The sequence below is a fragment of the Gallus gallus genome, chromosome 1, assembly GCF_016699485.2.
Source record: "Gallus gallus isolate bGalGal1 chromosome 1, bGalGal1.mat.broiler.GRCg7b, whole genome shotgun sequence".
In the NCBI taxonomy this organism is placed as follows: Eukaryota; Metazoa; Chordata; class Aves; order Galliformes; family Phasianidae; genus Gallus; species Gallus gallus.
The window spans coordinates 73,463,455-73,491,328 of record NC_052532.1 but is presented as its reverse complement, the minus strand read 5'-3'; the positions used below and the strand labels follow the sequence as shown (position 1 = coordinate 73,491,328).

The 27,874-nt window shown below is 35.7% G+C and overlaps 1 protein-coding gene across 2 annotated transcripts; it reads right to left on the bottom strand.

The window, feature by feature from the left end:
- Positions 1 to 1,373: 1,373 nt before the first annotated feature.
- On the bottom strand, positions 1,374 to 27,820 carry C12orf4 (C12orf4 homolog). Of its 2 annotated transcripts, none has more exons than XM_001231609.7 (14): positions 27,734 to 27,820; positions 25,669 to 25,863; positions 25,249 to 25,394; positions 23,722 to 23,903; positions 20,871 to 20,970; positions 20,661 to 20,782; positions 18,337 to 18,443; positions 17,435 to 17,632; positions 13,880 to 14,008; positions 12,666 to 12,734; positions 10,931 to 11,133; positions 3,922 to 3,979; positions 2,640 to 2,707; positions 1,374 to 1,625 (listed from the first exon to the last, which is right to left on the bottom strand). In XM_001231609.7, exons 2-14 carry the CDS (start codon positions 25,844 to 25,846, stop codon positions 1,533 to 1,535), a joined length of 1,653 nt encoding a protein of 550 aa, XP_001231610.2. In that variant the 5' UTR covers positions 25,847 to 25,863; positions 27,734 to 27,820; the 3' UTR covers positions 1,374 to 1,532. The 2 variants fall into 2 exon arrangements, 1 of the variants encoding a protein (XP_001231610.2); XR_005845010.2 differs by lacking the exon at positions 1,374 to 1,625 and adding an exon at positions 8,242 to 8,354.
- Positions 27,821 to 27,874: the final 54 nt, after the last annotated feature.

The window sequence follows — 27,874 nt, the reverse complement described above, 5'->3', positions numbered from 1 at the left end:
ATTAGGTCATTACTTACATGACTTTTCTTTAGAAGCTGCTGGCACAGCAAAAGAAAGCACCTGATAGTTCAGCAATAAATATCAGATGGGAGACTTCTGTGCAGCATGAAGGATTCAATAAAAATACTAAGCTAACATATTGTTACTTACATAGTGAATTTATAAATATCATTAACTGATTTATGTTACTTTGGTTCTGTAAGGATTATAAATTGTAACTTCATTAGAACAAAATTTTACATTCTTCACCTTTACTAAACTAAGTAAGATACTAAGTCACACTGACAAAAGTAAACAATTTCAAATTTATTTGTAGTTTTCAAATGCAGAATCTAGCAATCCATAGAAAGCTTGCATATTCAAAGCGAGCTCTACCAGGATTCCCAGTGATTTCTATAGAACAGAACTGTGGACTTTAGAAACCTACCTGAGACCTTCACTACCTCAGCTGTTTTCTTGTGATGCTAACTCCTCTAGGAACCCTGTAAATACCAGCTTCAGACAGGACTTCCCCCGTGCCTAGTCTTTTTAGTCATTTAAGAATTGCTTCCAGTCACTAGCGTTCATAAACAAGTCAAAAAGCTTGAGTGTCCAACATGGTTTAAAAGCAGCTTTTCCAGCTTCCCTATCGGGGGAAGTAGGTTATGAGATTATATATTTTTTAGGTAAAACTTGAATCCTGTCATAAAGAAAAAAAATGTCATCCAAGCATCCTGAGCTGTCTCCCTAGCATTTCCAAATAGGTTGCTTAGTGACAAAACTTACTGATAATAAGCAGCAATATATACCTGTACAATAGATTCCAGAATGCTATTGTGTTCTTAACAAGCTGATCTGCTGATGTGAGATCTTCAAAGAAAGCAAAAAGATAGTACACCATAAAATAAGGAAGAAGTGATAATTTCAAAAAAGCCAAATTATAGATACATTAATTTGATTACTTTTTAATAACTCCAGTGATTTACAAAATGCAACAGGTTAAAGAGTTCTCTCATGTTTTTCATTTTATAATGGTTAAGTGCTGAAATGAAGCAGTAATACATTTTTATTTTGTGGTCATTTTTAAAAGACAATTCTGACAAATAATGTCAAAATTATTCAAAGGAGGTACCTGATATCATTTTTTTCCTCCTTAAACTATCACTGAGCAAATTCAGAATGTGTTTTTAAAATCAAACAACTTGAATCACCAGTTCTGCCCACAAGATCCTACTTTTTCTATAAGCTCTTATTCCTACTACCCATTAAAATTATTTCTGTTGATACCGTAAGACTAGCTGCATTTAATGTCTTTCAGAAAAAGATGAGGAATTCAATATTAATGTGTGCTGAAAAAGAATGAGAGAGGTAAAAATGAAACGCTAACATCCAAGTACAGGTAGCATTTTATCTTTTATTCTAATAACATTATTCTTGAAATTGCAACAAATATCAATTCAGGATCATCAGGCTTCAGAAAAGAGAAATTCCAGTACCAATTCTCCAGAACCTCTTCTTCTGTCAGCAGGATACATCCTACTGTTGCACAGAATTCAGTGCTTAGAGGTTAGAGTTAATGTAGAGGATACTCGGAAGATTTGGGGTAGCATGTTACTCAGCTGGTAAAACAATTCCTCAGAAATTGTCTGGGGAAAAAAAGAAAAGATAAAGTAGTAATCTTTGGTTTTTTTTTTGCTGTACTTTAGAAGAATGGAATCTCTCCAAACTTTATTTCTTGAAATTTAAGAATATCATTTTTCAGAAGGCCAAAAAGATTTTTTACATAATGCACACTATAATTCTATTTAATTCAATCAAAAAATTGACCAAAATACTGTTTGTGTATTTATGCGACATATCTGTCCCCAGCAGATTTCTTGTTGCAAGTGCTTCTGTCTAGAAGAATGAGAATAGTGCTCTTTGCTATATACAGGACTCCTGCTCCCTGAATTCCAGAATTATATTCAGCTTCATTTATTCTTAGCTTCCTTCTTGTCCCTTAGTTTATGACTTCGTGAACAAATACACTATTTCTTTCCTAACATAACAAAGATTGCTTAGACAACTTTCAGCACCGCTTTTCATAATAAAAACAAAACACAGAAAACCACCACCAACAAACAACAAAAACATCTCAGCGTTGGTCACACTTCGAAAAATTCCTGTTCCTGAAGATGAGTTTAACCTCCAAATTAAATCCTTTAGGAATCTTTATTACAATTAACTTCAAACATCGAGTGTAATGATTTTGTGGAAGCATAACTGAACTCTCTTCACTGCAATTTTCCTAGATGTTCAACAGTGTGACTAACAAAAGCCAAACATTATATAATGCAAGGTTCATCTCATCAGAGAGAATAAGAGCAAAAATTATCTTTTTCAAAGGTTATATATTCACTATTTGTAAAGACAAATTTCCCAGTTTGAATTTTTAGTACTCACAGAATATTCTAAAGGATACCCCAAAATATAAAACTCTTTTATTCCTATTTTGTAAGCAAGGAATCAAAACAACAGTGGACTAGTTTAAACTCAAACATATTAAAAAAAAACCAAACCAGACAAACAGGACACAGCAAAAAAATCAAACGTAGGTATACTGACATTTAAATTCTTCTTTGTATCTAACCCAGGGGACTATTGAAACTTGTTTAACCTACCTGTGGTACCAAGAATTGTACAGTTCGAGAAATTCCTCCATCCCACGAGGCCATTTCCATCATGAAACCTAAAACCCAATATTCATATTACATGGATTACTTATACAATCTTCCCCCTTAATTACACTCTTAGCTAGCAATGAGGAGGTTAGGAAGTTTTCATATGCAGCTAGGATTTTAACTGTCTTAAGTATTGTCTTTAAATTAGACTTGCCTAATCTACTTTGAAACCTTATTTAACTGGAAAATCTAATGAGGAATTACTGAGCAAAATGGAACACCCTTGAAGAGCAAAAAACCCAGCTGCAGTATAGAAGAGTGTTTATCAGTAGAAGTGAGAAGTTTCTCCAGACATGATTGCTACATGTGCTTTCAAAAGCTTGCTTTCATTTTAGAAATAACTCTTTTCTTTATATCAGTTATGATCATATCCATATGAATGAGTGCAAGCCTAAATGTGTCAAAAGTACTTTGGCCATCTGGCAGGAAAAGAAATTGCCTGAACTAACTTACATAGAAGAAACTCAGTGTTCATTGCTCAACTTAAGATTTTGATTTTATGCTAGCATTTCCTAACTATAACTGATGAACTACAAGGTCCACAGGAATACATTGGTGACAATAAGGATTTTTGGAAGAATACTTGTATAATGAAAGCAGTTATATGGATACTGCATTGTGAATCACTAAAGGTCACAATAGCACAAGGCTCATTAAGTATGTTGTAGAGAGAACACTACACTACTAACACCTTAAATGCTCTAAATGACTGCTTGCTGTGAGTATTTAAGCACAGGACACAAGAACGCAGTAAGTAATAATACAATTGGAAAAGTTAGGAAATAAATGTTAAATCTGATGACTTTCCAGCAAAGAGATAAGTTAGCATATAAACTAGCTTTTTATAAAGCGTGTGAAGTTCACAGTGAGGAAATTAAAATAGAAAAAACACTGGAAAGTATACTGAAAACTGTCAGTTCCTGCCCTCCTTCAGAGATTGCTCAAAAGCAGTAAGGGTTTTTCTTTCACTAAGCACAATTCGTAAAAATATTTTCAAAACATTTTTAGTCTTCATTCTAAGTGTGAGATTATTTCCTGATGCTTAAAACAGCCCAATAGTAAGACGGTAGTTAATAATTTTAAAGAGAAAATACCAATATTTTAACAAACTAGAAGTTACTGAAACAACTTTTTTGGAACAGTGGGAAATATATAGCTTGAGCTAAGGCTGGATATCATCAAATTCAACTCTAGAAGTGAGCTGAAACATTCACTAACATACCTTTGACACACTTGAACACAAGTTCTGCCCTCTTTAAGCACCATGGGATGGTCATTTCCTAAAAATAAATGAACAATGAAAAGGCTCAATGTGAATGGATCAACCAACAACAGCAGCAAGGAAATTCTTTAAAATAATAAACTTATATTTTCCCATCAGGTATTCGAGCAGTATCATAGTCCATGAAGAAGAATTCCATTTTCTAGAGAATTCTAGACACGTGTTTTATATGATATAGATATCATACATGTACGCATATTATATATAGATACATATTATATATATGTGTGTGTGTGTGTATACACATATATGTAAACATCAGAAAATTGTAACTGTCAGATTTGTCCTTCAGATAGCCAAAAAGAGGCTCTTGACCATAGCTTAATAGCAGTAACTGACAGTTACCAGGTATTCCTGATGATTCTGATTTAGGCTTATTGGCATACCCATACACCTCACGTAAAAAACCTCCTCTCCTAAAGGTGAATTTTCAAAACAAACAAAAGCCATCTTCATCTGATGGGTGATTTTCAGATATAACCAGGCAGCAAATTCTTCCTCAAGTTAAACAACAAGATAGGATATGAAAGCCACACTGGTGTAAGTTACTGTAATATGTGGCTACGCGCACTAGCCTAAATTACTTAAGAAACAGTTTAAATGTTTTAGTACATAGAGCATTCTTTTCCTGTAAACTATAACATGAATTACATTAAGATGAATTTTCCTAGTTAGAGGCAGAAAGGCCGTCACAGTAAGTACTACCCAGAGAAAATAATATCCACAGTAAATAATTTCCATTTGTTCTGATGTGCTCTCCAACAAATCTCTCTTTATATATGTCTTAATCATGTAAACCACTGCATCATAAAGTGCTGCTTTTAGGTTATATAGCACATGAATCAGACAGAACAATGCAAACAACACTATTTTCATTTCTAATCTTCACGGAAAAAATAGTTGGTCTTTGTTATAATTTAACTGCCTACGTTTGCTTTCTGTCACAAGCAATGTAGGTGTTTACTGCTAGTTTCGATCACTGTTTTGGCTTGGGTTAAAAACAAATGTCTAAAAAGAAAGGTTCTGTTACTCTATGGGCAATTTAGAAGCACATTATGTAATCAATAAAAGGACCTAGCCTAAAAAGGACCGATTGAAGCAGCAGGATATGACACTATTCCTTGGACTATTTCAGAGGAACATAGATGCTAAATCTTGCGGGCACTCAGGGAAATAATAGGTTGAACCTAGAACGTCACAGTATGCAAGCCACAAGAACAGACAATGACACAGTAGTGATTCAATTCCAATCCACCTTTAAAAAATACGTTCTTGTGATTTAGACGTGTTGTTAGGATTTTTTTCTATATGTATATTAACAGTAGTGAAAACAAAGGATTGAGTGAGTAGCAATTCACAGTACAGCACAAAGGGTAAGAAAAAATAATAAAAAAAAAAACCATCACTTTTGATAAGCTTTCATTAAAAACTTTACAGCAAGTAAAAAAAAAAAAAAAGCCTGGGGCTTTTGATTTTGTTTCCTGTAGAGACCACACACCACTCCATTTTAAGATGAGAAGATCTGTTATCAGATTAACATTTCACGGTAAACATAAAAAAAAGATCAGCTTCATTAGTTCGAAATATACACTGCAAAGCTGCATCAACAGACTCATTCCATGTGATTACTGCTTTTTTAAATTTATGAGCACATTTAAGTTTCTGCAGAAGGCCATGTCATAACCAAGTAATGAAAACGCTCAATTCCAGAAACTTCTTGCGGAACAAAGATTTCAAATCCTTTTTCAATAGTTAATTTTCAGATGTGGCCAATTAGCAAGGCGTTTACCTGAAATACACCAATGCAAAACCTACACATTGTATGAGCAGCTACATATTTCAAGGTGGGAAACTGTAAGATGTAAAAAATTAAAGGATAATACACACACTGATAATCTGTCTCATAGTTGTCCAATCTTTTGGCTTAAGACACAAGGAATTAAGAGGAATTGTCTTAGGCTACATATAAAATATAGTTAATGTATATAAGTAACAATTTTTTTTAATATATTAATTTTTCTTGTAATTTCATCTCTTTTAGATTTTATCATAAAACATTTAACTTATTATGCTCCTTTCACATGAAAAAAAAAAGTTGCTGTTAAACACACAATTTAGTGCATTTACAGTTTCTGAGAAAAAGTGAATAAATGTAGGTATGACACACATCCTCTATAAACTTGCTTTTAGCATGCCTGAATTAGCAAACTGACATATTTGTTTAGGCGATTATTACAAAAACACTAATCAAATCGTACAATTATGTTGTTTGTATTATCAGATCGTACAATTATGTTGTTTGTGAGCTTTTGGACATGCTGAAAATTACAAAGTTTGTTAGCACTGTGCAAGTATCTGGATATTTCTTCCCCAGTGATAATGTTAACACAGTAAATTATTTTATGAAATAACACAAGCCCAATTTTAATAATTAAATAAGAAAACTTACGTGCCTGCTTAATAACAAAGAATATGTGTCTTCACAAGCATACACATGTAGGTAAGCTGAAATATGTTGTGGTTTAACACAGAAGGTTGCTAAACACCACACAGCTGTTCGCTCATTCCACTCTCCTCCACCCCTGCCCCCATTAGTGGAATGGGAGGAGAGAATTAGGATCAAAATAGAACTCGTGGATTGAGATAAAAACTATTTCCTAAGACTAAACAGAAGGAAAATAGGAACAAAAATGTGATGATAGCTATATATATGTATATCTCTGTGTGTGCATGCAAAGATATATTTATAAATCCACAATGCAATTAGTTACTACCCATCAAATGGAGTCCAGCAGCAGCTGGCCCCTCAACTCTCCACAGCTTTATAGCCCTCTGCATGGTGTCACGTGGTATGGAATAAACCCTTGCCTAATTCAGCAGTAGCTCTTCTGCCAAGCAGCCTGGCCTGGCCCCAGACATGCTCCTGTCAATCAGTAACACTCAAAACACTGGTGTGCTATTCACACCCTCTCAGCTGAAACCAGGACAAAATATTATTACTAGTAATTTGCCAAGTGGCACATGTGCTTGTAATGTGTAACACATCTGGCTCAATTAAACTGAAATTTAATTGACTCTGTGCAGCAGGTACAAGAAGCAGTTAGCCCTGTACTGCACCCTCCTCCTCACAACACTGCATTGTCATCTACATGGTTTGTGCTCAAGCAAAGTGCAATCAATTCATTAAAAATATCACTAAAAGTCACAGTAATGTTAAAATTTTATGATCTTGTGGGACTGCGTCACCAGCTGTCCAGGGCTGTGTGCAGCCCAGGGGTTTGATAATCTGTTCAATGTGTAAAAATAATTGTTCACAAATACTTGCTACACAGCCTATATGCCTTCTATTTCTACTTAAAAACAAACAAAAAAAAACCAACACTTTTGTCTTAACTTATAGAATTATTAAGGTTAGAAAAGATCTTTAAGGTCATTAAGTCCAACCCTCAACTCATCACAACCATGCTTACCAAGCCACTCCACCACCTCTCTGGGCAGCCTGTTTCATTACCACACTACTCTTTCTGAGAAGAATTTTTTTCCTAATACCCAACTGGTGCAGCATGAGGCCATTACCTCTCATCCTATTGCAAGTTATCTGGAAGAAAACGAACTCCCAGCTCACGACAGCCTCCTTTCAGGTAATTGTAAAGAATGATGAGGTCTTCCCTGAGCCTCCTCTATTCCAGACTGAACAATCCCAGTTCCCTCAGCCTCTCCCTGTAAGACTTGTGCTCCAGTGGCTTCAACAGCTTCATTGCCCTTCTATGGCTACGGCCCAGGGCCTCAATGTCTTTCTTGTAGTGAGGGTCCCCCAAAACTGAACGCTGAACCAATACTGAGTACAGAGGGGCAATGACCTCCCTAGTCCTGCTGTCTACACTATTTCTGGTACAAGCCAGGTTGGCCTTCTTGGTCACCCTGGCATACTGCTGGCTCATGTTCAGTCAGCTGGTGAGTAGCATACCCAGATGCTTTTCCACCATGCAGCTTTCCAGCCACCCTGTCCCAAGCCTGTAGCAATGCATGGGGCTGTTGTGACCAAAGGGCAGGATCCAGGACTTGGTCTTGTTGAATCTCAAACAGTTGGCCTCAGCTCACCGATCCATCCTATCCAGATCCTCCTGTAGGGCCTTCTTGATCTCAAACAGATTAACACTTACTCCCACCTTGGTGTCATCTGCAAAATTGAGGCTGCACTCAATCCCTTTGTCCAGATCATCAATAAATATATTAAACAGGACTGGCCCCAGTACTGACCTGTTGACAGCTGAATTTAAGTCTATTCCTGGGCCCAGCCATCCAACTAGTTTTTTGTGCAGTGAAGAGTATATCTGTCTAAACCACGAGCTGCCAGCTTCTCCATAAGAATGCTGTGAGAGACAGTATCAAAGGCTTTACTGAATTACATGTAGGCTACATCCAAAAGGGAAGGTCACCTAATCAGAGAAGGAGATCAGGTTGGTCAAGCAGGACCTACCTTTCATGACTAGCCCTGATCCTGCAGGTTATCCTGCACATGCATGACAGACAGCTGCCTAAGAGCCCTGAAGTGTCCTGTTTTCTTCTGTTTCTACATGGATGGCAGCATAAAATAGCCTGCATGTTGAAACTACCAAGGAACTATGACAGCTTTAGCATTTTTAGTGATGCCTATTACTAGAACCATTTCATTCCTCAATTCAGTTTATATCAATTTTAGTGCAATTATCAGACATTAATACTTCTGCTGTCCTACATTTGATCTTGTTTGTTTTTGTCTTCCCCAGATATCAAACACAGTTTCCTTCCTTTCTTAAAACTAGTAACCAGAACAGAAAAAAATAAAAATAAAAATAAAAATCTGTATTTCTTGCTGTTCTAGACATAAGAAAAATTAAAGAAAACAGATCTTTTTCTTACCAAAAAAAAAAAAGAGTAGCTTTTTATGAAGTCCCAATAATAGTGAAGTGTGATAAACTCCTTACTTCTGTGATGTTATAAACACTACTCACGTACTCATCCAGCCATAAAAGAAAACCTTTCGGAAACACACAAAGCAAACTCATGATGAATGCCTGTCACAGAGAAGGTGGCAAATATCTCTGCAGCTGTGCTCCTGGTTAACCACTTTACAAAAACTATTTTTTTTTTTTAATGTACGTGGTAAATGTAGATTCAAAACTGGAGCTGCTGAAGGCACCAAGTTCACGTTAACCTTCAGAAACCTGTAATTATTCACTTCTCTCTCAACAACAAGTCACAGATTTGTAAGTTTCAAATTTGGTCAGTCATCTACAAAGCACTGTGATAGGATATGCTGCTAACACAGTTCATTCAGTTCAGTTTGGGTTTAACACATGCTTACCATACAGGCCACTTTTTGCTTACTCCATAAATACTTAAAAAGTTTGGTATCAAAGGCAAAGTGTTTTACCAGAACCTTTTAATAATCGAACATCACACAAATAGATAATTCTTCAGTTTCACACATTCAGCAATAACACTCTCTGAAAGCACAGCGAACACATAGTCTTGTGTTCTGTTCGTATTTTAAAATACATACATGTAGTGCAAGGTAAAACTAACACGTTTAAAGAAAGAAAAAGATGAATAGAGTCACTCGGTGACTTGATTAAGGAAAAAATGTCTACACATTCCTGAAAAGCAGTAATTGTGTCCCAGTAATAACTCAGGCAGCTACCCCTAAAAAGGACACTAATACAAAAATGCAGAAATATATTTCTGAAATAATATAATCCGTTACTAACAGTTAAAATTTATATAGAAGCATATCCTTTAGAATATTCACCATTGGATATTCTTAAGTTATGCATTGCTTGAACTTTCACAAATCTTCCAAAAAGGATTTAAGTTTTATGCGTGTTCAGATCAAATTTTGTTTAAAAAAAATAATGGGATCAGTTATTCCATCTGTTAAAAACAATCCAAAGGTGAGCCTTTTTCTTGCTATGAATCAAGCACTTTTACAGAAGGAATGGCAGTCTTAACATTTGTAAGGTTATTCAAAAAAACCAAAACAATGATAATTATACATATACAAGGATAACAGTAATGGCACCATTATCTTTTTTTCCTGATTCCTTTAAGTTTCTAAACTTATCACATAAGGAAGCGTGGCATGTAGCTGCACTGCCTGTCTGCTAGTTCTGTCCCCACCTCCATTTCCTTTCCTGCCAGTATCTTTTGAACCAGATTTGACAGAGAAAAGAAACTGCCAATGGTATTAAACTATAATTTATACACGGTAAAAAAAAAACAGGTGAGAGACAAGTTCTATGCATTAGCGTCCCATGGAGGAAAGAATACAAAAGTTCAGTATACGAAGCACATGTTTATCAACAAAGTGCCTTGCAGTATGCTGCTTCTTGCCCAGGTAATACACAGGGAGAACACAGAAAGAAAACAATGACAGAAATTGAAAGTACAGATGATTAGGCACGAAGAAGGCGACCAGTCAGGGCAGAGGTGAAAGCTGGTTACTGCAGCATAGGGCTGAGGTGATAAAGAATGGTGTTTAGTCAAAATTCTTAAAAAAAACCAACAAACTTTGCTAGTTCTGCTGTTCCTAAAAACTTAGTTTAAGATTTTCTAGAGGACAATTAAAATTGCAATCTGGTGTCACTACTGTGATTTCTAAGCACTTGCAATTTCTAAGCAATAAGTGTTGCCAAACACGTGCCATCACTTCTCTCATTAATACTTGTGCAGCCTTGCAATCAGCTGGATCAAGCAGGGGGGGGGATTAAAAATGAAGAGGCTCAGCTAACTAAAATGCTTTTAACTGGTTCAGTTCCTTAACTCAGGTCTCCATATAGATACCTGTGCTATTACAATGATGTGGCAGGACACTGGGATAAACTTCCTTGTCTGTGTGAAACAGCATTTAAAAAAAAAAAAAAGCAAACAATTGCACTCTGGAAGCCAAAAAGAAAACAAATTTACTTACTTCTGACATATCATGTACCAACAAGAGAGGAATACTAATGGTAGTAATGTCGTGTGTGCAGCAAACTTTGAGAATGTTTCTGAGTCCCATGATCGCAGGATCCCGAGCAGTTATGTTTCCAGATCTTACATTATCATCCACACAAAGATGAAATGCAACATGAATTTCAGAAAGATTTGAATGGCGAGTGATGTAGAATTCTCCTGCAGAATAACATAAAATAAGAAGGCAGTGTACCACGGTAGTGACCTATACTGAAACATACTTGTTATGCAATGTAAGAGTAGAGTCAGTCAGTTAGGACAAAGAGCTAATACAAGTAGACAACATAGATCAGAACACATATATAAGGAGAGAAATAAAAGAAATGAACTGGTCTAAAATTGCTGAGAGTATTGTTGTTTTACATTCATCCAGCACTCAATTCCCTGCTTTGATGAGTTTCACTAGCATCACAGACACGTGGTGCAGTAAGATAGTGCCAGTACAGGCGGATATGATCTAAACATAGTATGAAACAGAAAAACAAACACAGAGGAGGTATAATACTCAAAATATATTATGTAAGCACTGAATTCCAGACAGATGTGGGAGTCGGAAATACCAAAAATGGATGGGTTAAAATAAAGGATACAAAAGGTCTATGGAAAAAGGGTGATCGGTTATATTACATACACGATATATACTAGAATGCAAAACTATCAGTGGTTATTAGAATTCAAAATGATTTGCAGCAATGGGAAGATGAGTTACAGAGTTGCTTTTGAGAAGACATGTTAAGGGAAATTTTTCAAATCAGTTTTCATTTATCAAAGATAAAGAAGCAGCGAGAGGCAGTGAAATTCAGGTTTCTATTCAGGTTTCTTCATCTTACCTTCTGTTGGAGAACAAAATGTCTAAACTGAAGTCAACAGAGAAGCAGGTATATGATAGTCCTACTGTTTCAGTCAACAGATAAACATCTTTCTTTAAACCTATTTTCACTGGCAAGTCAAGATACTGCCTCTGCATTGGAATACCTGAAGAATGGGTATACAGTCCTTGCTGACAGCCAAGGAGGAAGTAATCCCCAGCAGTGACCATCTAAGAATAATGATATACAAGTCACTGCAGCAAGATTTTACCAGGATTTATCTGTTAAGGATCCAGAGTGGATTTATAATCCACTTATGCTAACAACATCTAAGACAACCATGAAAGCAATTTTAATAAGTCCTCATGTTCACCTATGGACGACATGGATTTGTCTCCTTTCCTCTCAACTGTGCATTCATCTTCAAGCTCCTCTGCAGCCTTCTTTACTAAAAATCACAATATATTTAAAACATATCTCCTCTTTTAGAGGAATGAATTCTTAAATTCAAAGATCAAAAATTGAATTCCTTCTAAAATGCTTTACTGTATCTGAAAGAAAATAATTTGCTAGTATTTAAGCTTCACCTTTTTCCAGGATCCTCAGAGATGGTTTTTTCTCCCCTCAAATTCTGTAAACAAATTTTAGGCATAGAGAAGTTAAGTGATTTGCCCCAGCGTCATATGATGTGGTAGCAAAGCTGGGAATAGAAACCAGATGTCCTGACACCCAGTTCTCAGCCTTAGCCACAAGAACGTCCTCCTTTGATTGAGGTCAACTCAGGTTTAGTTTATAATTTATGTTCTGAGTTTAGAGCTAAAAATGTGCATCTACAAAACACAATTTGCTGTAAGAAGAGAGGGGAAATGCAATGGAACTCACCTTGTAAAATATTTGATTGGTTACGTTCAATGTTCTTGGATTTATCTTCAATTCCACTATCTTTGTTTCCTGTATATAAATAAATAACACAAACATTAAATATATCATGTATTAATGTATTACATTCTTTAGCATATAGGATGTATTGAGCTGATGTCTAGCTTAAATTTTCACCATAAAATTAGAAAAAGTTGGGGGACAAAAAGGAAATGCTCTTGCTGTCTTCAGTAAACACTGAACTGAATCTTGAAACAAATCATTACTTTTCTTCTTCAATCACCCCATTCAGACAAAAAGAAACACAATGTTCTCGAACATAATACTAAGTTCCCAAAGTTCATGCCACAACTAGTACAACTAGTACCTTGCTATTGCTTTTTAATTACGCATCTATTTAAAACAAATTTGTTCCTAATACTAAAAAATAAAATTTTAACAGAAATCTGCATGAATTATCATTATAAAAACAGCTTTCAGTATTTTTCTTAGACTACAGCAATATGCAAGTCTCTAAGAGAACTTGTTTCTCTATGTACTCTTACGAATCTATTCGTGTCACTGATGTATTTAAACCATATAAGTAGTTGTCTGCAAGAAAAACATGATTTCATGATGTACCAGTACTGCTTTAACAACATGTACTCAGAAGATTTCTCTGCCATTGGTAAATATAACTGCAAAGTAAACCATTCATAAGGATTTAGTCAGCACTAAAGAGAATACAAATTTAGTGAATGTATTGTTCAGTTTCTAGCATTCATTTATGAGGAGCGGAAAAAGTCATAGCATGTATTTTATAATTTTCAAAGCCTTTCATTTACATAGAAAGAAAAACGTTAAGTAAAATATATTCCATATTGTCATAGGCAGTTTAAATTGCAGAGGAAAGCATGAGCCTACACACTTTGCATACGGATTGTGATGTGAGGCTGATCACAAGTATGATTAGAACCTAATATCCTTTTCTAATGTCCTTTTTTTTTCTTTTTTTTTTTTTAAAGGTATGTATGTAATGGCATCAAAGACATCACATGGATCATCTGGACATGTAGTCCGTAAAGACAAAATTCCATGCAGACTTCTTTGAGTTAACTTATAAACATTCTATAGATAAGGTAATAGAATAAGAGCAAAACTAAGATGCCCATAACCGCAAATATTCCACTGAGGACTATTATAGAATCGTAAAGAAAGTAATGTTGGTTGTCACTGACCATGATGCCTTTTAGCCTTATTGCTACGCTGTGCTCTGGCCTTAAGTACAACCTTCTGAACAATTTCAAGTTGTTCCTGAATTCCAGGAAAATGAAAGTCCGTGCATTCTTGGCAAACAGTTGCAAAATCTAGGAAAATAAAAGATTTAAATCAGTGTCACAGGGCTATGCTAAGTAACATTACATAACTCAGTTCTAGTGTTCAAGCAATGCCAGTTACAATGATAAGTAAAAAATAAAGCCAGACCAAAACAATATCACCAACAAAAAAAACCCAAAGCTTTTGAAACAAAGGAATTACTTCAAAAAACAATGCTGCTTACTGTTCAAACAAAATCATCTATACAAAAAATATCCAAAAATAATAGCAGCAACATATGTTTTACTGTGATTTAAAAACAACCCTTCAATCCACGATGCTTTATTAAAACATACATAGATTCTTCCACCAGCAACTAATGCATTCCATTTTGTTTTGCAAAATGACCGCTGTTAATTAATTTAATAAACAGTTGATCTGGAAATTTGGAATTACTGTTCTTTCCTCTTCTGTTCTCAAAACTATTCTGTTCTCTGAAAGCTAAAGAAGAATATCACCAGCTGAAAAGAGCTGCAAATCCTTTTTCCCAATAAGCAAGTCTGATGTCAGACTTAGAAAAAATAAATTAATAATTAGGTTCATAACATACTGCCCCATAACTGGTAATCTAAGCTACAAATACGATTTTCTAGCCTTTTCTCCATACAAGTCAGTGACTGCCAGAAAAAGCTATCAGCAGGAAGCTTGACTAAACAATTTTGACTTCCTTCCTTTTTTGAGGTACTTGCTCTAATCCTCTTTAAGTACCTAACACACTTTGATTATCTAAGAAGCTCCATATATTCCCATGAACAGGCTCTGACAGGAATAGAGAGGATATAAAGAAAATCTTAATATACTTTATGTGTTGTCTCCATCATAAAGCATTTTTGAAACGCTTTACTAAATTCTGGTGTCCAAAATCAAAGGAAGAAACAGCTCACATTCCAAAAGATTATTTTCTGGGTGCATCAAAATAAAACAAAGCTAGGACTGAAATAACAACAACAACAAAAAAGTCTCTTGTATTTAAGCTAAAGTTAATTGTAGTTAAGTGATTGAGTGTGCTATACTCATTTAAATGAGAGTCACAGCAGCGTTCAAAGTCCTAATGTAAGAGATTTGCGCCAAGCAGTGCATAAATACCAAGTATGTAAAGAGACAACTCCTACGCTTTACAACAAAGAGCTGAATAATATCAACATAATCAAAGATCAGTTTTCTTCTGAAGGCTATTTTTCTAGAGCCTAAGTCCAATTTCAAAAGCATATTCTGCTCGTTATTGTTTACACATCATAAGAGATAAAGTCTACCCAAAAAACACTGCAGTCATGATTTTCAGTCCTGCTAGTACCTCACATTATACACTTAACTTTGAGATAAATGGAACCATCTTTGGATAATAGATTTATCAGTGATGCAATATAAAAACGTCTGCAAGACAACAGAACTAGCAAAACATACTGAACAAGAAGCACATTCACTAGCTTCCACAAGACAAAGTTAAACAAATAGAATTATAGAATCATTAAGGTTGGAAAAGATCCCTAAGATCATCTAGTCCAACTGTCCAACTACCACCAATGCTGCCCACTAAACCACGTTCCTTAGTACCACATCAACCAAATAAGTTGCAAGACTTTGTTGGACTGGAACTACTCCCACTTTAATGTTTGCTAAGTTACTGATGTTGCTCAAAACAATGCAAGATGCTTGGGAAATAGTGCGCTCACAAGAAGCTCATCTATACCATCCTCTTCTAATCACACAGAGATTTGAGAGTCATTATAGCCCATCAAAAACAAAAGCTATCAGATCTGTGATCTTCAGGTTTCAAAGAGATGCAGAAAACAATTTCTACACTTTTGTAACCCAGAAATTTAAAGTACACACACCATTACCTCTCTATTTAAACAACAGCAACAATGTACTTCATAAAGGTCTTCTACATAGCATTTTTGTTCACGTCATGAATCTTCAAACCTCCTAGCACATTTATGTCTTCAAATGCCTTTTAGTAAGGAAAATGTTTTCTGAGTAATGCTCTTGTAACAAATAACTTAATAGTTTAAAAGGAAAGTTTCTTCTCAAATGTGTTTATTTCTGACCTTCAATCAGAAGCCACCTCTCACCACACAGAGCATATAAAGAAATATACCCAAGCATCAGTTGCTGCCTCAAGTTGTTTGGGGTTTTAGCAGAATCAGATGTTCATTACTGATTTAAAGCAATATATTTAACTAGATTAGAGGAACATAGAGACATAAAACATTCATTTCTTCAACATTTTTAAAAAGAATGCTGGTGCAATAGCTATGGAAATTGCTTGAAGTTCAGTTTGCCAAAGTTCCTTTGGATCAAAACAAAGTCAAAACATACTGAGCATTATACTTTATAAATTGCTTGGTAATCCCTAACTTTCTCCTGCTTTCTTCTCTGCTAAGGCTGTAGTATCTAATTTTGTGTTTTGTGGTATTACTTAAACACCGATATTCTCTTGATCACCCCAGATTTATGGCAAAATTGAATTTTTGCAATTTGTTAATAATTTAAGTATATAAGCAGTAATAAAAAAAACTAACTGAAAACAAGAGCAGGCATGAAATAATACTATGAGAATTAAGCAGTTTGGAAATCATATACAGAACAAATGCAACTGGTATTTTTATGGGCACACTTCCCTCTCCTATTTTTATTTTTTTTGATGCCAATATGTTTTCAGTGTGTACGAAAGCCTACTTTTTTCCTCCCTTTTCTCATGAACAGACATACTAGAAAAATGACAATTAATAGTAGCTACAGGTAAAAAGATGTTTCAAATGTAATTTTTTTGGTATTGAACTTCAAGAAGATGGGAAAGTCTATAACGTGGTTCACAGAATGCTTGAGCAATCAAAATTGTAACAAGAACAAACAGGTGTTTCATTCATTTGCTTTCAAACTTTCATCATAGAGACCTATTACTGGTGCACTTAAAATGGCTATTAATCAAACTTTCCAAGAGCAGGCAAATAATACTCCTATTGTTTCTTTTAAATGGAATTTATGGTACTGGAAATATTTAAAGCACATGCCATTTTAACACATTTACTTATCAATTTTAGAACTATTTAATTGTTGTATTTGCAAATATGTTTTGGTATGATAAGCCAACATAAGAGAGTTAGAAAACCCATAATTAGCCAGTCTACAGCAGGCAAATCAACATTAATGATTCTACTCTAACATCCTCCTTACTAAAAAGCAAAACGTAGGACAGAGATGAAAGAGTTAACAGCATATCACAGTGCAAGCTACTCAGCACAACTCTGTCCTCCATCTGCTTTTGCATTTGTTTCTCTTTTGTAATATCACACACAAAACACTAGGTTCACTAGCTAATTAATTTTACTGCACTTTTAGTGAGAGAAGACAGCAAATCTTTTAAGAGTCACATTGACTTTTAATGGCATGTTGTACTCCATTAGAGGACTCACCTCTTTTGATGCCACTATACGAACTGATACGGTTATCTACTAATAAAACCAGGCCACAGAGAGACGTTGAATAGAGAGACATTGCGGTTTGAAGTCTGTGAAGCTTTACTCCATTACGATGATTACGTTTATGTTTACAGAAATCCAGCATATCGGCTCTCAGTAATCTCAAATTATGCATGGTCTTCAACTGAGCTCCTGCATGGAATACAAATGATTTTAATACAAACAGTAAAAGGATGAAACTCAGAATTGTTATTAAAATGCAATGAACCAAAATTTTCCCCTAAGTTTTGTCAGAAAGACCCATAACGGAAACATAACCAATAATACACAAAGTAAGTTCTTAACCAAATGCATAGTTTTATATGCATATCAGCAATTTTAAAAATAGAGTAAAAATGCAATATTGTAACAGAAATATTTATATCTGAAATGAGACTTGTTCCCTGTGATAAAGCTAGAAATGAAAACTATTTGAGAGCAGTTAAAATAACCAGCTTAGAAACCTTCAATGCACAAACAATAATAAAATAAAATAAAATAAAATAAAAAATCAAGCACCTATTATTCTAGGAATTGAATCAACACTCATACTTTTATTTTTTAATTGTTATGTGCTTTGATGTCACTGTACTGTTTTTATACTAGTCACCTTAGCAGAGTGGATAAAAATTTGCTTTCAGAAATCTTTCCATTGAGTATTTTTCAGATAGCTAGACACTATTTAATATGGTTTATTACGTACTGCACTTCTCTGACATACGTAAACAACAAACACAAAATAATCCCAATCTGTATACAATACATTGACAGTTAAATATTGTAAATAAAACATAAATGTATAATTCACTAGCGTCTGTTATTATGTTTTGGTTTTGCTATCAGTTTATTTTACTTACCCAAGTGAATAGTAAAACTTTCTTCTAAAAGACTTTGCTCTTCATAAATTCTTCCATTTCCTTCTACAGAATCCCTCAATTGACTGGGCTGAACCTTAATTTCATCACTAAAATAATAAGAAACCTACTGAGAAGTTTATACTAGCTTTTGTTCAACACCAACAATATTTCACAAATGCTATAAAAAAATTTCTCAGTGTGTGGAAATCAAGAGACTAAACCTACTTGAATGAACTCTACATATCCGAAGTTCTGCCTTCCTGTCATGCTGCAATACTTCATCTACATATCAGCAGGAAGAGAAAACTTCTCTATTAGATTTATATTATCAGGCTTCTTTGTAAAATATTTTGAGACTGAACGATAAAAAAAAAAAAAATCCTAATGCCTAGTTACAACATAATGATAAGAACAGGAAATAAAAGGGAAGAACAGAGTAGAAGAGCAAGGTGGTATGGCAGTAGAGGTTGAACTTTCCCACCAATATTCTGTTCAATTTTGTTGCAACGCAACAGATAGCAGCAGAGGGACAGTCTGACAAAATGGTGTCTGACGTGGAAGTGTGTATGAAGCATGTCACTGAATTACTCCATGTGGAAAAAAATGCACCTATTGACAGTCATTGGTGCTTACTGAATGTTTGTGGAGACCAAGCAGTGGACATTAGCACAGTGAGGCAGTAGGCATTGTGTTTCAACAGTGGTGACAGCAACAGTGTGTCACCTCCATTGGCGCAGATTTTTACAGAAGTGGCAGGCATGCTCTTGTTCATCAGTGGCAAAAACACATAGCTAATGGTGGTGACTACTGAAAAACAAGAGTTTTTTTTTGTAGGTGAGAATTTGCTCTATCAAATATAACTTTTTGCGTGTGTTGTTCCCATGAAAATAAATAGGAGATATTACTTTTGGAAATACCTACCTATAAGCATATGCATACATAAGCAACTATCTTTCTACCTCCAAGCTTGTAGTTGCTCTATTATAGACATCCTATGCATTACTTCCACATTCATTAGGGACCTATAGTTCTCAGAACCCAACACAGTCTGAGGGACTGCACTTTCCGTTATAACACTTCATATCTGTTACAGTGAAATGTCTGATACTGAAAGTACGAAACCATGAAGACCAACCTCTGTTTTTCTCAGAGGTACTTGCCTCTGGACTTCTAGCTGCTCATTTCTTCTGGTTTTCAGTTCTATGTGACTCCAGCTTGGTCATATCTTTCAGCAAATGTGATTCACATTTACAAGTGTGAATGGCCTTCGTAATTTTACTGTCTTTAAAGCTTCATGGGAATACTCAGTGATGCCGAAACTCTATGGAAAAGTATTTAAGGACTGGGCTTAGTTTGAGCAGACTGTCACTATTACAGTGACTTTTTTTACCTGGTCACTAGCTTAGAAAGCAGTCAGCTTGACTGGGAGGTGTGCAGTCCTAGGAACATATTCTGCAACTAACCTGAAAACTGCAAAAGACTTCCAAACACTCTTGAGGAAAGTACTGAGAAATCTAATCATACATCCAGTGTCTTCCAACATATTTCCCCTCATCTCTTTTCCTTCATGTTCCATACACTCCGCTTACTTAACCTGAAAGGAAACACCTAGGAGGAATGATGAAGTATTTTGTACTTCATCACATTCCATGGCATTTTGATCTTATCACTAGCATCCATTTGGTTCAAAGGTTTGACTTTCCCCATAAATCCTTACTACATCCATCCAGACTACCTGCTCGGGCTTTTCTACTAGTATGACATATGAAAAAGCATAATGTTTCACTCCTTTAATTTTAAAAACAGTAACAAAAGCTGTGGATACTAATGATAAAGAATAAAGGCCTCCCCAGGATAAAAATTCTTATTTCCTTACTATTTCCTCAATGACAATGTTTTTCATTCAACACTCACTCTAACTGGTCAGACTGAAAAACTAAATTTTTAGGTCTTCTGTGCTGTCTATATAAAACTTTAAAGAGGCTTATCAACAAAAATTTTACAATACTGCTATCACTTATTAAACTACAATTATTCTGTGTAATATTGGTAAGCATTAACAGAAAGCATCGTAAAATAGTGTTAAACAAAGACACTGTAAACAGAAGAACAGGAGGAAACTCCTGCTTAGGCAGCAGTGTAGTGTATTAGAGCATTTTATTGCACTGAAAGATTATCAGATATTGCACATATATATTTAATTATCATGGTTCATTTGCCTTTGATTCTCTTGTTTAAATGGCTACTAGGAAAGAAAGGTTGTAAAAAACAATGTTTTTTGAACTAGTATAGACAGCAGTAAGCTTCACAGGGGAATTAAATACCTGATTGAGCTGTTGTTGGGATTCTTTAGGTCATGATGAAGTTTTATCACCCATTCCTGATATTCCTGCTTCTGAATAGCAGTAGATTGTTTTAATTCATTGGTCCATTTGTTCTCCAAATCCTAACAAGACAGTAATTTGAGTGTTTTGAGTTCTCTTTTTAATGCAATTATATACTTGATATTTTATAATTTGCTGAACTTAGTTTACCTGCTGAGATTCAAAATGCCGAGCTGCTAATGAATTTACATCTTGGTCCGTTAGTGATTTCCCTAGTTCCTGCATCACCTTATCCATTTCTGCTCCTTGTCTGAAAGGGAAGCAAATGCAGATTTATAAGAAGTAACACTTTCAATAAACTAGCAGAGGAACACGCACTGCTGTTGATACTGTCACTGATCAGTTCTATCAGTCAAGTGATCAGTGTTAATCTCAGGCCCAAGGTTGTCCATTTGTGTCAGGGCAATCCCAAACATAAATACAGGCTTAATAATGAGTGACTGTACTGAGGGCAGTCCTGTGGAGAAGGACTTCAGGGTATGAGTGGAAATAAAAATAAGTTGGTACTGTGCACTTGCAGCCCAGAAAGCCAATTGTATCCTAGGCTGCAACAAAAGAAGAGTAGCTAGTGGGTCAAGGGAGGTGATGGTCTCTGTCTATTCTACTCTAAGGAGATCCCACTTGCAGTACTGCATTCAGCTCTGGGTCTGCAGCATGAGGAGGACATGGACCTGTTAGAACACAAAAATGATCAGAGGGCTAGAGCACCTCTCCTTCTTCAAAGAGACTGTGAGAGATGGGGTTTTTCAGCCTCGAGAAGAGATGACTCTATGGAGACCTTATAGGGGTCTGCTAGTACTTAAAGGGATCTGCAAGAAATATGGAGAAACACTCAAACAGGGAATAGAGTGACAGAAAAAGAGGTAAAGGTTTTGAAAGTGTAGATTGAGACTTAAGGAATAAATTCTTTATTATGAGGATGGTGAAGCTCTGGAACAGTTTACCCAAAGAAGGTGTGGAAGTCTCCACAACGGAAGTGTTCAAAGTCAGGTTGGATGGGACTTTAAGCAGTCCAATCCAGTGGAAGGTGCCCCTGGTCATTGTAGGGGTGTGGAACTAGATGATATATAAGGTCTCTTCCAAGCCAAACCATTCTATGACTCTACAAAAAACTCAACATAGCTAAAAAGACATATCATGCGGTACTTTAACTACCTGCTCTTTTTGGAATCAGAATCCACACATTCCAAGTTTGCCAGCACATAAGCCAGTTTCTCTAGACACTCTAATATCTGGATCACTATACTATCCTAATATTTAGGAAGGTTTTTACATGGTCTGAACTAGCTGCTGGAATTCAAATATAGTGCTTCTTTTCTACTGTTCTACCAGGACACAGAAAAATCAACATGACTTATCAGCAGAAACAACCCTTTACACAAGGTAGATGGGCAAGGGATCTAGAAGACAAATGTGACCCATATTTGAGAAATCCAGTGAGGACTGTATTACAGTACAGTGAATGAACTGCATTTTATAGTAGCTATTTCGTAGTCAGACACTTAATTCTAACAGTGTTAGGGGGTAGTTCTTTATTTAGTTAACTCTTTTGAGTTAACTATTTCATCCAAGAATAATGGAAAAGTCACTGGACATAAAACAAAAAAAAATCCCCAAGCCTTGAATACTCAGTCCCAGCATCTGAAGGAAATTTTTCTTTTATTGAAAGCAGTTAAAAAAAATAGTTATCTCAAACTTCAGGTTAGGAGAATACATATTTTCAATTTAAAATAGCTATCACGTTTTTAAAAAACAAATCCTGTTTTTGTTTGTTTGTTTTTGGTTTTTTTTTTCCCCAAATAAAAACGGAGAGTCCAGAAGATGTAACAAGTAAAACTTCCCAGCTAGATACTATAATACAGACATAACTATTGTTTTGAAATAAAATTTCTCAACCCTTTTTGCTTTGTTCCCTTCCAGACACAAATGATGCAAATATGTAACCACCATGAAGTAGGCTAAACACACTTATTTTTAATATCCAGATAAGTTTCCAGCTCTTGTTGTATTCAAAAATGGGCACTGGAGCTAATGAACAGTCCTGCTATCAGCTGTTCATCCAAATACCTCATCTCTCCCTCATCTTCCAAAGTTCCTGGCTTCACTTTGTCTTTTGCATTCACCCTAGTCTTCAAAAATAAATTTACTATAGCAAACTTAAGTTGAGGATCATGAATTCCAAACCACTTCCTCTGTAAACTGAACATTACCTGCACTCATAGTTGAGCTGCGCGCAATTACTGCTATTAACACTATGTGCTCTCTCTTCTGTATAAATAGTCAACAAGAGTTAACAGTCCACACACACACACACACACACACACACACACACACACACACACAAAATGCTTACACACATTACTGGATACTTTCATCCCCAAATTAGAGATATGTAAGATTTGTACTGGAGGTACATTAGAAATAAACAAATAAGCTACATAAATAGGCATACACCATATAAATGGAGCTTAAAAACAAAAATAGTGCTTCTTACAATGCTAAAACATAGCTGTTTCGAATATTTTGGTATTTCACAAGCACTGCCAGCATTTGTAGCTAGTATTTATAACATCTCGCAGTGCATGTTCTCCCCCTTGTGGGTAAAGCAGCCATCTGCAACTTTACAATCTCAGGGAAGTTGGGATCCCACACAGACTTAACTACCTTCTAGAGTTTTGGAATTGAAGTTCATTCAGTTCTGTTCCTCCGTCCTTCATCTGGTGGAACTTTCAATTTCTCATTTAAAGTACAATAAAGGAAAAACACGGTACATACTTTGTTTACTAGACATCCTAAGTACTTATTTATAGAACAAATGGGAATCAAGACCATCAAACCTCATATTTCTCAGATTATCATTTATAATTCTCAGTGACCAAGTAGAACGGAAGATAGCTGATCCTAATAATATATGCTAAGCATTCATTACATGCTTAAAGACAGAAACATAAAACTGGTGGTGTGCACCTAGTATAACAATAAAATAAAATAAAAATAATACCTTTCCTGTAGTTTTTTCAATTCCACATCTCTTTCACTTATTAATTCTGAGATGCTAACAAAATAATTGTGTTCCAGGTTTAACAGTGTCTCAGAAGCTGGAGAATGTATCAGATCATGATAAACATCTGCAAAATCTTCATCCCAGCTGTTTTCTTCAGGTTTTGCATACTCTAATGTTGTCTAAAAATTATAAAAGATAAGTCCTTAGGGGTTCCAAATGATTTAAAATAAAGATGTCTTATAATGGTGACACAAAACCAACTGGACAATCATTCTGATGTACATCCTTCAACATACATTAACTATTTCTTTCCTAATTTGAGTTGTCTGTACTCTGGCTCAACTATTATTATTTTCTCTCTTCCCATATGCTTCTTTTTTGAAAGCATACAGCAGAAGAAGCATTTTGATTACAGTGAGGAATAATCAATTTTCAGCCACCAACCAATTGCAAAGAAGAAAATTTAGCACTTTTTTTTTTTTTATAGGTATTTTAAAATAATACCTGAACAATATTTCATCATTTGATGAGTTTTAGATTGGGTTCAAAACATCAGCTATGCAAAGAAAAATGTTTTATTAGAAAGGAAAACCAAATGTTAATATCATTAGAATGTGATCAACAATGATTTCAGAAAAGCAATTTTTATTGAACAAAGGATAACCCAAAGATGTCAATTCAGCAAGCACTTTTACACTGAAACACTCTGTATGTTCTTATATACCAGTTTCATCTGATAAATGTAGCTGATAAATTGAATAATAGGTTAAGGAATGTCAAAAGACAACATAATCCTAATCCTTGCGCTGAGATGAGGTTTTAAATAGTCTGCCTAACCTATTCATAGTAACCTTCAGAGAAAAAGAGGGTAAACACTTTGTTTTATCACACTCCTATGCTCCCCCAACAAAAAAAAAAATTCCTTCTTAAAGGTTCGGCTAATTTCATTTTGTTGATGTTCATTAAGGCAGACATTTCCTTTTGCAAATTTTCTTTATAACAGAAATATGTTTCTGCATTTTTCACAACATTCTTCACTCTTCCATGATAGAGTTTCCAAGCCTCAAACTTTTCCAAATAGCTGCAGTTTCTGTCATGCTTTTTTTTCTCCACTAGGACTCCTACAATAATCATATGAACTCAGAAAATGAGCTGAAAACCATATACCTCCTCCTTTGGAGTCATCATTGATATTTTTTTGCAATTTACTATCTTCTGATTTGATTCTAATGCACTGTAACCCATACATCTACTTCTGTTTGACTATAACTAGCTGTTTTACCTTTCTATTTTGATTTTATAACTCAACTAAATTTTTTTGCCAGTAATGAGATGAATTCAGGAAAAACCTGATAAAGAACTTGCATGATCACTTCAGAATAAAAGGGAAAAATTATAAGAATTGATCAGTAAAAATGAATTTCACTGAAATTTTGCACTTTCACAAAAGTGATTATTTGTGTATACATGCATATACAGTCACAAAACAAGTTCTGAATATTAATTTTTCAGCCTTAATCTTACCTCTTTATAAGCTTTAGCCCAAGTTTCTGCCAGCTGGTTTATGTCTACTTCTCCTGACTTCACTGCTTCCAGAGCCATTTCAGCTTCTCTATCATAACCTTTTATAGTTTCATCTTCTATGAACTTATTAAGAGATTGCTTCAGGTCTGTTATAACAAGAAGAGAACAGTCAAAAAACAGACAAAACCATGTCAGCGGAAGTATCAGTAATCAAGTAGGAAACATAGAAAGTATTTTTCTGAAAAGCTTTCATTTGTACATCAGACTTGCTTGTACTGATAGCCATATTCATAAATGTTTTGCTGTTGTTTTTAATTAAAAAAACCAAACTATTTTTTCAGTACTTGTTTCTTAAAGAATCTTGTTAAACATTTATGGACATTCATAAATGGCATGAATTTCAATAAAACTAGTTCCTACCATTTTCTACAAAACATGGCAGATTGTGCAGAAGCATTAGACGCCCATGCAAATGACTAATATTCTCTTGCACAGGAAATTTGAGAGGCACTGTAAGCACAAAATGTTGATTTCCAGCACTGAGCATGTACACATAGTCTCTCTCTCCAGCACAAGTCTTTCCTCTATTAGGCTTCATCTTCTTGAGTTCATTTCCTGCAGTAGCAATGAAAACAGCAATAATTACATTCTCGTTAAAAAACAAACAAAACAACAACAACAACAAAAAAGGTGCATGGCTTTGTTAATAATTTACATGAACACCAGAACACCAGTTTCCAGAACACTGAGTTATTCCAAACTGGAATTGAGTGCACTAGGGTACTTACTTTCAAGAATTACAGTATAAACCTTGTGACTAAAAGGCAGAACCAAGACAGAAGGAAAACATATAAAAAGCTACCTTTAACTGAGAAACTGTAACTGCAGACAACTACGTCTCAAACTGAAACAGTCTGGAGTGCATTAGGATTTTATTGCCTCTTCTCCACTGGTGGTGGAGTTGTGGGGGGGAAGACAATAGTAACTTCTGGAAGAAGCTCACTTAGTCATTTTGAAACTTGCCTAAGGATAGACTGGATTTATTTTTAAAGGATACCATGAAAACAAAACAAAACAAAAAAGGAAAAAGGAAAAAAGGAAAAAACAAGAGAACTGTCTACAAGACAAAAATGAACAATGGGAGCTGTCTTGGTAGTTTTTCTCTCCACAAGGTCTTCTCCATACATTTACAGCTCTCTTCTTTGAAAATAACCTGCAAAGCTGGACATCTTATTCTAATGGAAACCTCCTCAGTGCTAAAAACCACTGTCCAAGGAGAAAAAAAGGAGAAAACAAAAAGTTTATTTTCCACAGAAAAATTTACAGGATTAGTTTATAGGGTCATGAACAAGGCCACATGCTGGGAATCGATTAAACAAATGACTTTAATACCATTTACACCACCTTGAATACTGTATTCAATTCAGGGACTCCCAGCACAATAAAGACATACACCTGTTAGAGCAAATCCAGAGGAAGGCCACAGAGATGATCAGTGAGCTAGAGCACCTCTACTATGAAGACAGACTGAGAGTTGTTTATTTTCTTGCCTGGAGAACAGAGGGTTCCAGGAAGACCTTGTAGCAGCCATCTAGTTCCTAAAGGGAGCTGACAGAAAAGGGGGAAGTACTTTTTATCAGGAGTGATAACACAAAGGGTAACAGTCTTAAATGAATAGAGGGTTATGAGACACTGGAACAGGCTGGCCAGAAAAGGTGTGGATGCTCCATTCCTTGGAGTGTTGAAGGCCAGACTGGATGGCAGATAGGAAATCTTATCCAGTGGGAGGTGTCAAACAGTTGGAACTATCTGATCTTTCCAATCCAAACCGTTCACTGATTCTGTAGAAAACTCAAGACATAGCTGAAAGATATATCATGCTGCATTTTATCTACAAGTTCCATACATGAATGAACACTCCAAGACAACCAAAACTAAATTGAGCCCGGTACATCTCCAGTAGTAGAGAGGGATCTAAATAGCACCATTCAGACATGCAAAAGTGACAAATATCTCTGTGTCACTACTCGAGTAACCTAACTTTAAGAGGGGAAGACAAAGGATGTGAAAAGGTGATAACTACTGTCTTCGATCCCCATGCAACAGAGCACCCAGTCTGCATTTGTGTCCTCAAATCCACGGCAGGCTCAGGGTTACCAGGCTCAGAGGAAAGGCAGCAGTAGCTCTGGTTACTGAAAATGCAGAAACAAAGTTGGTGACAGAAAGGAAGAGGAGAAGGGTCTGCAGTAACGTGTTCCTCGGGCGAACAAAACTCCCTGCCCAGCTGTGAGGCAAGCTCGTTCAGCCACGAGACTGCAACGGTCAGGTGCGGAGGTATGGCACAGTAGGGGAGGACGCAGCGCCGGCTCCGGAGCAGTTTCACCAAGCCGACGGGCGCTGGGCGATAGGTGCAGGGCTGACAGGGGCTGGAGCCGCCGCCCTCGTACGAAAGGCCGCGGTGGTGCCCACCGCCCTCATCTCTTACCTGGATTCTGGATGAGGTATTCAATTTTTCTGGCCGGGAAGTGCCGACACCAAGACCTCCTCCTTTCTCTTTAGTAGCTTCTCATTCGGAGACGCAGATTCGACGCCGTAGTACCGGCTGCGTCCTCTCCGCCTCTCTGTG

What these genes read in the sequence shown, in the direction of transcription:
- C12orf4 (XM_001231609.7), bottom strand. Translation starts at nt 25,846, where the DNA reads ATGAAGCCTAATAGAGGAAAGACTTGTGCTGGAGAGAGAGACTATGTG. An exon ending in GGGCTAAAGCTTATAAAGAG is followed by an intron (nt 23,904 to 25,248) that starts GTAAGATTAAGG and finishes TATAATTTTTAG; the next exon opens with ACAACATTAGAGTATGCAAA. An exon ending in TTGAAAAAACTACAGGAAAG is followed by an intron (nt 20,971 to 23,721) that starts GTATTATTTTTA and finishes CTTCCCTTTCAG; the next exon opens with ACAAGGAGCAGAAATGGATA.